The 12,763-nt window shown below is 50.8% G+C and overlaps 1 protein-coding gene across 1 annotated transcript in view; it reads left to right on the forward strand.

Annotated features, from left to right (window-relative positions):
- The window catches only part of Adgrd1 (adhesion G protein-coupled receptor D1), a 109,849-nt gene extending 97,837 nt beyond the window's left edge, over positions 1–12,012 (forward strand). Inside the window, exons 22-26 of the mRNA XM_051205021.1 lie at positions 7,314–7,405; positions 9,413–9,539; positions 9,854–9,895; positions 10,149–10,241; positions 11,196–12,012. Coding sequence (XP_051060978.1) covers positions 7,314–7,405; positions 9,413–9,539; positions 9,854–9,895; positions 10,149–10,241; positions 11,196–11,291 — 450 coding nt within the window. The 3' untranslated portion in view covers positions 11,292–12,012. The remainder of the gene's footprint in view (positions 1–7,313; positions 7,406–9,412; positions 9,540–9,853; positions 9,896–10,148; positions 10,242–11,195) is intronic.
- The last annotated feature ends 751 nt before the right edge of the window (positions 12,013–12,763 follow it).

Consider the following 12,763-nt stretch of genomic DNA (forward strand, 5'->3'; position numbering starts at 1 on the left):
TATAGAGGAAATTGAGGGAGATGCTCAATGGCTGGGCTTATTCTTCTTCATAGAAATTCCTTTGATGCCCTTGTGCTAATGGGCACAATGATGTCTTTCTTGCCTGAGGGCTTATGGAGGGCAGAGAGTGAGCCATCATCACAGTGCCCTTTGGGGTGGGGAGGGCAGGCACCGTCACTATGTGTGTGGCTCCTGCTAAACATATGACCATTGAGGCTTCTGCTGTACTCTGTTGAGTTTGCTGGACCTTTTCCCATTGTTAACTCTGCTCTGAAGGGTCCATAGGCCCCAGAGTCCCGGAATTAATTTTCTCTGTTCTCAAGGGATGCAGTGGGGAGGTGGACCATGCTAGCTTTAAGTTACTAGACAGTCTGGGTCCTGGCTGAGGCTTGGCCCAGGGTCCATGTTTACAGGTGACTTCCCTGAGGTGGCTCCTAGTGTTTGGCTGCTCTCCGGGGCAGACTTGCATAACCACTTGGGGAAAGGAGCTGGAAGTCATGACCCAGCAGGGGGACTCACAGGGATGAGAGAGGGTCCCATTCAGTGTGGGAATCACCTCCAAGGAGGGCTGTGAGGTTTAGACTAGGGATGAGGTGGAGCCCAACTCCTTCCAGGCATGTCTGCAAGGAGCTCCGGCCTCCACACGGTTTTCTTCCTATTAGCGGCTGTCAGCATAGAGACACAACATCCCACAGTGCTGTGGAGCTTCCCATGCCAGAGCTGTGCTGTGCCCAGGCCTACAGAAGGCTCAGCCGCCATTACAAGTTGTTTTAGGGGGGCTCACAGAGGCTTGGGCAAGAAGTTGGTGCCCTGTCCCCCTGCTGTCTAGGGTTTAGCAGGACCCCTCATCATGCCAGCCAAACTGTGAACATGTTCTCAGTAGAGATTCCCCTCCTCCTTAGTCCTTCGTGACTCAGGGGCAGCATCGGCACGAAGGCAGCGAGGCCACAGGACTAAGAAAGGGAGCGCTTGCGTTGAGGTCTGGCTTCTTTTCTTAGTTCAACACACAAACTCTCTGGGTCTTCTGGGCTAGGAAGAACCTCTGTGTGCAGCGTTCTTTGTGTGCCTCTAGCTGGAGGCAGCTAGGGTCTGAGGCCACTGGGCCCAGATCCTTCTCATCCCAGCATGAGAAACCCAACACCCTTGTCACAGTCCTGTGAATCCCTGGGTGTCACTCCCAGGGATTGTGCTACCTAAAGTACACTGCTCCTTTCCCTGAGTGTCAGTCATTCTTAACCTCAGGGGCAGAAGTCCTAAGCCACATCTTGTGATGTTCAAAGTGTCCCCTGTCAGCTTTATCTGCAGAGGCTTGGAGGTCGCAGCCTCTAAACACCCTCAAGTCGCTCTAGCTATGGTTAATATTGGGTCATTCAGTGCCTTCCTATAGAGTGGGACGTGGTGGAAATTGAGAGGGAAGGAGGTACAGGCATCCTCTAAGGCAGAAGTTCTCAATCTGCGGGTCAGGACCCCTTCAGGGAGATTGAATGACCCTTTCATAGAGGTCCCCTCAGACTGTCATAAAAAACAAAACCAAACCCAGATATTTATATTACAATCCATAGCAGTAACAAAATCGCAATTATAAAGTAGCAACAAAAATAATTTTTATGCTTAGGGGTCCCCACAGCATAAGGGACCGTATTAAAGGGTCACACACTAGGAAGGGTGAGAATCACTGCTTTCAGGGCTCCATGGTTAAAGGGCAGGGTTGGCCTCTTGCAGCAGACAGGACCACGCCCACTCTGAGGTCAGGCTTTGGGCCACAGCCACACCCGCTGATTTACAATGTGTCTGCAGCTGCTCAGATTGCAGTGCTGAGACAATCTGCATCCTTCACAGCCCAAAGTATTTACTATCCAGCCCTTGGCAGAGAAGGGTGGCCAACCCCCGGTGTGAGGCATGCCGTGGCCTGTCTGTCTGCCAGGCCTCAGGCTGGGTGCTAGGGGAGAGGCAGGATGCCGTCCCCCCCCCCCCAGCACCTCCGAAGATGGAGTGGTTTGTGCCCTCCTGAGCCGTGCCCTCACTCACCCAGTAGTTCGCTGCCTTGCTTCCAAATGAAGGAAGCAAGTTTTGGATGTCAAGCGTGGCCTGACCCCATTTGTGTAAAAGCTCTCCATGGGCACTTACTCTCATGCAAGTGGGAAATGGATGAGAAAATATGGGGCGGATACTCCTGAATGGCGGCTCCCTGGGGAGCAGTGTGGAACTGCTGCCCCATGCTTAGACTCTATATGCATCCAAAAACACCCCGCAAGGCTAGCACACTTTTAAAGATTTACTTTTATTATTTTTTAATTTTGTGGGCATGTGTATCTTTGTGTGGGTTTGTGCACATGTGCCCATGGAGGCTAGAAGTGTTGGATTCTTGGAGCTGGATTTACAATCAGTTATGAGGCACCCAGTGTAGACGCTGGGAACCAACCTCAGGTCCTTTGCAAAAGCAATATCTTCTCTTAACCGCAGAACCCACTCTCCAGCCCAGTCTTTTGAGACAGGGTTTCTCTGTGTAGCCCTGCCTGTCCTGAGACTCACTCTGTAGACCAGACTGGCCTTGAACTTAGAGATCCACCTGCCTCTGTCTCCCGAATGTTGAGATTAAAAGGGTACATCATCATCACAAATTAGCTTGCAAACTTTTAAAGTAAAGCCATTTTAGAAAGTAGGATATGTGTATGTGTAAGAATGTGTAGCTTTACACATACTAGCAAGGGCTAGGCTGCAGGTGCAGGAGGTTGTACTAGTGAGTTAGGCTGCAGGTGCAGGAGGTTGTGGGTAGTAGCTAGCCACTTAGACCTTGAACTTAAGAGAAAAGCAGAACAGAGCCCCCAGCATCAGGACCCACCATCCAACTTAATGATGCTAAATGTAGCCCTGTCCAATGGACCAGCAGTTCCCCAGGGCTTGATCTACTCAAGATCTTGCAAGAAAGTACCATAGACCAGACTACTTATTCTCTTATTGTCACAGCAAATTATTCTCTTATTGTCACAGAAGCCAGCTCTCTGAAATCAAAGGCTCAGTGGGTCAGTTACCCTGTCTTTCTCTCTCCTTGGCCATTTGCCTGTGGGAGGCCATAGCTCTGTTTGACCACAACCCATACAAATGACCTCAGTTTAATATATCACCTCTCTGAATGCCCCACCTCAAAATGCAGTGACAGTTTGTGGTTCTGCAGCAGAAGCTTGGTCACAAGGGAATGCAGGTCGGCCCAAAGAGTATAGACACAGCCCCCAAACCCCTTCCCCCAAGAAGGGAGATTTCAGGAAGAGAATGGTTACTGCAGCCTGTGCCCCAACATGGCTTGGTCTGTGCCTGTCCCAACAAGGAAAGGAGGACAATGTCTCCAGGTATGAGAAAGAGAAAGGATTCTAGTACCCCAAATCATTGTCTTCCCTGAGAAGCCAAGTATAGACACATTAATGGATAGATGTAGATGCAGAGCTATAGGCCCATAAATCCACAGATCCACAGATCCACAAGGCTACATGCCCATAGATCCATAGATCCACAAGGCTACAGGCCCATAAATTCACAGATCCACTGATTCACAAGGCTATAGGTTCATAGATCTACAGACCCAAAAGGCTACAGGCCCTTAGATCCACAGATCCACAAGGTTACAGGCCCACAGATCCACAGATTCATATGGCTATGATAGACAGACAGACAGACAGACAGAGCTACAGGCATAGAGAGACATAGATACGCAGATATAGACCACTCAGAAGTACAGCCACGTAGACACATTATAGAGAGGGCTATAGGCACATAGATCTGCAGCTATACAGAGTTATAGGCATGCAAATCCAGAGGCACATGCAACGCTACATAGAGTTTGCAGGCAGACACAGACATGGGGATTCTGGCACACAGCGCACTACTGGGGACACTATAAATTGTGTATGTGTGTGCAGATGTGGATAGCTTCTCCCTGTAAAAACTGGTGCACAGCTCAATGGTTTTTTTTTCTTTTTAACAAGCTCCTAGATGACCCTGAGTTGACAGAGTTGCAGAGCCTGGCCCAACCCCAGAGACCTCACTTACCATTCCTCCGTCATCCCCCAGAGGCCACCACGATCTTTTCCTGGGTCATCTTGGCCTTTGCTCGGCTGTATGTTTGATTGCCTGGCGTGCAGCTTTACCCTTCTATTCTGAAATGCAGCTTGGGATCGTTTCTTTGATGTTTGCCCTCAGTGGCTTGTCCCCATCCTGATGGGCCACAAAAGTGCTGCAAATCCCTGACAGTCTCATCTCAACCAAACCAGGCCTTCCTAGTTCTACAAGATCATGGGCCAGAGTGAGCGGAATGGAGCCGAGAGGCCAGACCCACCCTGCTTTGTATTTCTCTGGAGGTCTAGATTATGTTGTTTGTAAGCCACTGGCTCGAATCACTACACAGATGCAACACCATCCCCTCCTGGTGCCAACAGGGTGGGCCTGGCACAGCAACCGGCGCAAAACCAGATACGTAGATGAGCACTACCGATGTGGTGGACCAGGTCCAAGGCTTCCAAATGACACCAGACACACCTAGGCTGTGTGGAAGGCAGGAATCAAACTCAGAAAACCATTTTAAAAAATGGCGGTGAAAGGGGGGCGGAGCAACATGAGCAGCTTTGCTGGTGCTGGGACACTGGTTCTTGAGTAGTTCAGTCACATGACGTTATCACCTGTCACATTTTCTTATCTGTGAAACACTCTATTTTGAGTTGATTGCTCTGTTGGAAACCTGGTTTAGGAAGCCTGGAAATATGGGGCTACCTCTCTGGTCTTTGATCTGAGGAGGTCTGGGATGGGATCGCCTTTTACAGTGTCTGCAGAAGGTGCTATGAGTATGAGCTCCTGTGGCCTGCTTGTCATGATGTAGCCTCTCAGTTCACACGAGAAACTGGCTAGCGTGACCTCTGACCTCACACCAGGTCTCAGAATCTCTCCCACAGGCAGCATCCCTCTAGCCCTTCCCCAGGCCCATCACCATCCCTGAGTCACTAGAACCTAGCCCAGTTAAATATCCGTGTGACCCTCCACCAAGGATGCTGTTGACGTGTTCACTGAAAACGAGTTTCAAGTAATTTTCTTTTTAATTTATAATTGCTCCAAATTAAAAAGTAGTTAGGCAATTTGATATTTACATTTGTAATAGACAGGGTTGAGAGAAAATTTTTAGGAATATATGAAAAATCTGAATATATGAACAATCTTTGCCCACACCTGCTCCTCCACCCCCCAGTATCAACTGTCTCTAGGGAGCAGGCTTGGTACTTAGCTTCCCTGTCACGACGAGGTTTTTGCAGACTGGGCACCTCCATCTGCATCTTCATCCCAGGGCACAGGACCTTGGGGCTTTAGGCAGGAAATGGGGCCATGGCTGTGTAATAGGTATGACCTATATAGCCCCTGAGGTCCACATGTGCAGTTCACCAGTGCATAACCGATTTGCACCAGCCAACAGCCTTTGCAGGTATGTGAGGTAGCTAAGCTATAAATTCCCAAAGTGAAAGGGGCAGGCTGGAAACATGCCAACGGCAAAGGGACTAACTCTACCCCCCAAATCAGGGGGACAGCAAGAAGAATTGTGTTGTTAGAAACCCAGCACTCTGAAAATGAACCAAAGGTATACAAACGAAAAAGCATTTATTATTTTTTCCCCCAAGAAAATCTATTGACTCTCAGGAGGGCCAGAAGGGTCTGTGATTTTGTGAGCTGGGGCTGTTCCCTCTCCACTCCCCTCGGTGACATAGTGGATGTGGGGCACACGGCCTGGGGCCATGACTGAAGATGCTCTCAGGTGTCAATGGCCATGGCTGTCTGAGGTGACACCCCTGCCCCTTGAATCTGTCACCATGGGTAGCTTGCTCAGACTTCTGTCACTGTCCAGGTTGGAGCATAAATAAGTCTAAAAGCCCGTGGTCCACCACTCCCGTTGCCTCTTCTTGTTCCTATCCAACGTGGTTTTCTGGCCACTGTCATAAGTTGTAGGAAGGCTGGAGGGCAGCTGAGTTACTGAACACTGCATGAGACCGTGTTAGCTGGTTATGCATTAACCTCGCTCATCTCCTCCAACCTTGGGAGACTCTGTTGTTACCCAGGGCAACAAGGCACCAAGGGAAAGTGACGGTTGAGCTTTTGTTCATGTCTGATGATAGCATAAGCAAGAGTCTAGACAGGACAGGCAAGGTACCCACAGTGCCTCATTTCCCATCGTAGCATAGACCCAGAATTGTCTTAGCTGAAAACCTTAACAAAAGGCTCCGGATGACTGATGGCAGCTGGGAGGAGGCAGAGGCAGAGGGTTGGAGTGGAAAATTACCAACTGGAATCAGAGAGGGGGAAGCATCTCAAGTCCCGCCCCAGATCAGTCATTCTGTGTGTGTGTGTGTGTGTGTGTGTGTGTGTGTGTGTGTGTGTGTGTGTGAACCGCCCGGGACACAGCCACCTAGGCTACTGATGATGTAGGCATGTGCCAAAAGGCTGTGAGGTTGGAGGTCTTGACTTCAGGCCTCTCCAGCATTGCCAGGTCTATTTGTGCACGAGACTGCACAGGGCAGCAGCCTCCCTGGGAGACCTGGTGGTGATGCCTCTGTCAGTTCGAAGGTCATGAGCCTGGAGCTGGCTTCTTGATGAAGATTTTAACACTGAAGGGAAAGGACTCTAGCCACAGCATAGCTCTCACAACCCACAGGGGGCCCCTCAAGCTGATAGAGACTGAGCATCATCCCCCTGCAAGTCTTACCTTGCCTCTTTACATTTAGGATTCAGGAGAGCAGCTAGCAGAGGAAGGAACTGGGTTAGAGCCTGAGACTCCTGAGTGCTGGTCCAGCATGGGGGCCACCTAGCATGTCCCCATATCCCCACCCCGGAGCAGTAGCAGTGCTGGCCATATATATCACACCCCACTGCTATGGCTTTCAAACATCACACATGTATGTGGGTGATGAGAGCCGGCTGCCATATATGGACTGGATAAATGAGGCGTCTCCTCTTTCCGTGGTTAGTTTGCAGCGGTCAACCTTTTGCTCTGTGGAAAGCAGAGATTTTCAGGACCCACAGAGGTGTCCAGGGTCAGACAGAGTGAACGAGCATGAGATGAGCTTTGACTGGTTTATCTGACCCCAAAGGTCACATTCATTCTTCGTGCCACGATGCTTGTGGGCTAGGTTTATGTAGCCTCTGTCCTGCTTAAAGCCTGGAGACCTGCCTTGAATTTGTCCTAGCTGTGTTCCCTGCTGGCTGAGGAGTGGCTACTGCGTGGCATGTTCCTGTGGGTGGACCCTGGCCTCTCACTGCCTCCCTTTCTCTCTCCTCCCTCTCAGGTCAACATTGTTATTCTGGTAGCGGTGACGAGGGTCATTTCCCATGTCAGCACCGACAACTACAAGATACACGGGGACCCCAGTGCCTTCAAGTAAGTTGACCCCAACTGTCCACATCTCACTGCACTGCTCATAGGGGCTACTAGAGGCTTCAGGAGGGACAATGTTGCTTCCCAGAACCAGACCTGGATCTTCAGATGGCTCTTTATTCTCAAGGCTTACATGGCCAGCTTTGGTTGGTTTTGGTCCTTATTCCTATATTACTTCTGGTAACGCAAGATGAGGTCCTAATGTAGTTATGTGTAGATGCCCTCCTGGGACTTCTCCAGCCAGAATCAGAGACAGCTGGAGGGAGGGGAAACATCTAGAGATAGAAATGTGGCTTCTAGTTCCTGCAACAATGGGCCCCTCTGCCCTTCACTTCCTTCACAGTGGAAAGCAAATAACAGGGCCCTCTTCTTGGGATGTGGCGTGAGGGAATATCATAGGAAGCAGTGTTCCATGCACACCGGGCTGCCACTAAAGGAGAAGGGGTCTTTGGAAGTACCCCCTGCCATGGACGTCACATGCCAATTGAGGTTGCCCGGGGTTCCTGGTATTTATCTACTGGGGCTTGCCAGTGGCAAATGTCAGAAAAGGCTACAGCGACTGGATGTGGCCAAAGGAGATGCAGTGGCCATGAAGTTCTGAGCCTATAAGATACCCCACACATCGAGATACCGTCTCCTAGGCTCAGTTCCCATTTTGTGCCTCCTCACCTCTGAATGGGTTTCATGCCCAAATCCACATCTCCTCCTACAGGCAGAACAGCAGAAGCCAGTGTCCTCTTTGGCAGAGTGTCTTGCTTCCTGTAAAGACAGGGAGTGGGGAAAGGGGACTATGGTGACAGTGTCCAGGCCTTGTGCCCAATGTGGATGGGATTCACTTATGGGACTCATGGACCCAAGACTCATAGTCCTCCTTGACCACAGGGAAACTGTCAACAGCCTGAAGCCTAAGGATCACGGCTGAGGGCCCCCTCACAAGTGATTTGGGAGCTCCTGTAGACCCTGGGATGCCAGCCTGCTGGCATCCTGTAAGTGGCTTTAAAAACAGTATATCAAGCAAAAATCTATGAAGAGGCAACAGCAAATCAATGAGATAATTATTCTAAACCCCATAAATTAACTTGACACGTGGGGGCAGCCCTCTTGGGCTTCTGCTCCTGGAACCTTCCAGGCTGTGCCTGGATGAGGAAGTAAGTTTATGAGGGTAAGGCGTATTTCCTTTCCTCTTCCATCTGAGGAGCGGAAGGTCTGTCCCCTGCCCACTGTGGCCTAACAGGGAGGGAGGCTGTTCTTCTCACTCTGCCCCCAGCCCTAATGCCTTCGGTGACCAGGGCCGCCAGCTTGTCCCCTGTAGTGATCTCTTGTTCACACTCTAACAAATAAAGCTTGCCTGACGATCAGAGCGCGGAGCTAACCATAGAAGTCTGGAGGTCTGTACAGACAGACAGGAAGTGACATGGCTGGGCAGAGAGAGGAAGTGATAAGTCAGGAGGAGACAGGAGCTCAGTCTGTTTTTGTGTGAGAAGTTAGCGAGCTAAGGCGTGGCTGTGGCTTGCTCCTTTGTCTCTCTGATCTTTCAGCATTCCCCCCTATATCTGACTCCAGGTTTTTATTATTAAAACCTATTGGAACCCGTGCTACAGTCCCCAGCTCTCATACCCAGCCCAGGCTTTTGCTCCTCCTATCTGAGCCTGGCACCTGCAGTACCAAGGCTGTCACTGTGCCCAGAGCATTTGGACTCCTACCACTCCCCCACACTTCTACCCACCATCTCTCTCAGAGCCCAGCCAGGAGTTGCCTTCACCCCTAGCTCTTTCTGCCGAAGCACTGCCAAGTGTTGGCCCTATCTTGGCTCTGTGGGGCTTCAGAGATAAGTGTATGGCGGGTTGGTGCCTGCAGACCTATAGTGGAAAGCACCGTCTACCGTATAGACCATCCAGTCTCATTCCCCACGGAGCCATTGCTTCTCACAGCAGACCTGGCACCCTAAGGTCCTCCTGGCCTGGCTGCCTGCCCACTGCTAACACGAATGTCACCGCCTCTCTGTTCCAGGTTGACAGCCAAGGCTGTTGCTGTGTTGCTACCCATCCTGGGAACCTCATGGGTGTTTGGGGTGCTTGCTGTCAGTGACCGGGCCCTGGTCTTCCAATACATGTTTGCTGTACTCAACTCCTTACAGGTAAGAAGAGCCTGCAAGCTAGCAGGCTGGCAACAAGGTGGGCTCCTATCATCCCTGTCGGGTGTGAGTAACAAGGCCCCATGAAGGCAGAGTCTGGGGTCCTCTGCTTGGAAGTTGGGGTGGTGATCAGGGCCTTCTCCCCTCCCTGAACTGAAGCATCTGGAGATCCCCCTTCCCTGCGGCTGTATGCCTTAGGCTCCAGGTCACAGTAAGCCCCCCACAGCGAGTTGTGTCCATGCCAGCTTCAGGCTTGAGTGATGGGGGACCTTGTATCAATGTGTGGCTCTGACACTATCTCTCTCCTCCCTTCCCAGGGCCTCTTCATCTTCCTCTTTCACTGTCTCCTAAACTCAGAGGTATGTTTATCCATCCCATCCCTGACAGACAGCTCCAAGTAGCTTTTCACTTCCACAAGGGCAAAGAAGAAGGGGGTTGTCTAGGGTACTACAGCCCTTGTCAGTGATGTCAATACTGGTACCAACTTTCATGCCCTGCCCACACGTTGGGTGCTTGGGGCTCATGTCACAGCAAACCTCTAGAATGGCCCCTGAGAATTTGCCATGTCAACCTCTGGAGTTCCCTCTAAGGCTCCTTCTTCTGCCTTTGAAGGTGAGAGCAGCCTTCAAGCACAAGACCAAGGTCTGGTCCCTTACGAGCAGTTCGGCCCGAACCACAAACACCAAACCCTTCAGTTCCGATATCGTGAGTACATGTCTTCCTGAGTTCCTTCCCTGACTTCACTAAACCTGTTCCCAATGCCTTCATCCTTCCCCTCACCATCCTCAGGGCCCTTGTTTGTGTAGCTCTTACTTGGACCAGCAATCCTGGACATTGACCTGGCTGCAAGCCTGCTTTGCAGGCAGACATAGCCTCAGCTTGATGGAGGATGCATGCCGCTGCAAGGCATTGTTTAAATACAGAGCTCCACCCACAGCTCCCTCTTCTTCAGGCCCCGAAAGGGTCTAGCCTGTGATGTAGTCCACTTATCTGTCATGTACTAACTTCTTGCTGTAGTCCAACCGTTCTCAACCTTCCTAATGCCCCGACCCTTTAATGCAGCTCCTTGTGTTGTGGTGAAAACACCCCCCCAACCATAAAAGTAATTTTTGTTGCTGCTTTGTAACTGTAATTTTGCTACTGTTAGGGAATCATAGTGTAAATATTAGCTATGCGGGATATCTGATAGGCAGCCCCAAAAGGGGTCAAGACCCACAGGTTGAGAACCACTGCTCTAGTGTTTCCTTCCTGGATGGTACTACATAAAAGTGTTGCCGACTCATGGTCAAATCCCGCCTCAGCCATTTGCCTAATGGCCATTGTCTGTCCCCTTCACTGGACTAAACAACTCAGGAGAGCAAAGATAAACCTTAGCTTTGTCTAGTAGCCCTCACCTCTTATCACAAGTTCCTGGTACTCGGAGTGTTCCATGAAGAGAGCTGGTGACTGGCTGGTGATAAGCAAAGTAACTGGTCTTGGTGGGGTAGGAACCTTCTTGGGGTGTTCTGGTCTAGACTCTTTGGGTGCTCAGAGCCGGTGTCTCAGAAGTGGGACCCTAGATCTTCACATAGCTCCAGGCCCAAAACTGTTTGTATTCACATGGACTGAACTCTGACTCTTGAAATTGCCTTCACACTTACTTGCCTTTGTGTCTTGTAGGTCAACGGGACCAGGCCAGGCACGGTACCTACAAAGTTAAGCCCGTGGGACAAGAGCAGCCATTCTGCCCACCGTGTGGACCTATCTGCTGTGTGATCAGGGTGGCTGCCACTCCAAACAAGTGCCTACCCCAAAGCAGAGAAAAAATGCATACCCTGTCTCCATCATGGGTCCCTCTCCTTGCTGCCTTGGCCTGGGATCACAGCCCTGACCTATGCCTGTGCAGAGTGTCCTGCCTAGCACTGCAAGTCGACTCAGGGTGGTGTGCCCAGCAATGATTCAGCCCTTCTTCCCTGATGTGGTAGGCACTTCTATTCTCTGTGGACACCAGAATGCAAGGTAGCCCGTGGTGACACTGAGTGCGAACCGTACCAGCAAGGCTGTGGTAAATGAGATGTAAAGTTGCAGCTACAAGAGGGCGTGGCCACAGCCTTGATGGAGACTCGGCATCCTGAGGGGTACTTAAGATCCTCTGTGTCTCCAGAATGTCAACAGAGGTAGCAGTGATGCCAGCACCATCTTCAAATAAGGGGACACTAATTGGGCCACCTCCCACCCTGGCTGTACACCGGTTCTGGGGTCTCTGCCTTTGCCTGTCTGGAGTCACCCACTCTCCTGTGTATGGAGCCTTGTGAAGACAGCCTACCGGAGCCACTGCATAGGAAATGATTCAGCCTATTCCTTGCAAGCTGTGCCTCACTGGATCTAAAGTCAGCCTTTGAATGCCTTTTTCAAAAATGAGCCTCTCCACTGTCCACCGCCTCCTCCAGGTCCGAGATGCCATGTTGGGTATCTGTCTGCATCTGCATGTCCTGGTTTTCTTGTGGGGAGCTCTAGCTACCCCTATGGTCTGCTTGGTCGTTACTTAGACATGCCACCTCTGTTTAAGAGCCAACAAAGCACCAGACAGCTCAGATGTTGGATGTCCCCCATGTCACACACCAGACCAACCACACTGCAGAGACTGATTTCTTCCCATTAGTGACTGCACCAAGTCCCCACTGCTAGGTAGGGTGGCCACTGGAGGCTTTTGGGTGGGTGTGAGTGGACAAAGTCAGACTCAGCCTTGGGAAGTGCAGTCATTGTGACAATTGCTTGTCACCAAGATCCTCATGTGGGTGGGGATCATGGAGAATTATGGGACAGGCTGTGAAGGGAAAACTAGTGTGACAGGAACCTAAGTGTCTGTGACATGCACAGCTTAGATAGCCAGTCTGGCTCCAATACTGGAAAACCCTTTCTTCCCATGACAATGACATCCCCGAGCTCCTGCTCCCACTCTCTCTTGGCTTTAGAATAATATGTTCCCACCCAGTTCTATGATTTTTGGATTTTTTTTTTTTTTTGCTTAAATTGTTTTCTTTTCTCCACTGTAATGAGATGGAGCCAGGGCCTGGCATAGCTAGGCAAGCACTGAGCCACACTCCAGCCCTTAAGGGACAGCCCCCATGCAGGCATCTCTTCCAGAAGCCATAAGGCCATAGGACCAGACTGTGCTCTGCCCAAGCCAGGCCTTAAATCTATCAGCCAATTGGGGCCCTGTGACCCACCCTCCTGCAGCCCCTTTG

The sequence above is a fragment of the Phodopus roborovskii genome, unplaced genomic scaffold, assembly GCF_943737965.1.
Source record: "Phodopus roborovskii unplaced genomic scaffold, PHOROB, whole genome shotgun sequence".
NCBI classification, from domain to species: Eukaryota; Metazoa; Chordata; class Mammalia; order Rodentia; family Cricetidae; genus Phodopus; species Phodopus roborovskii.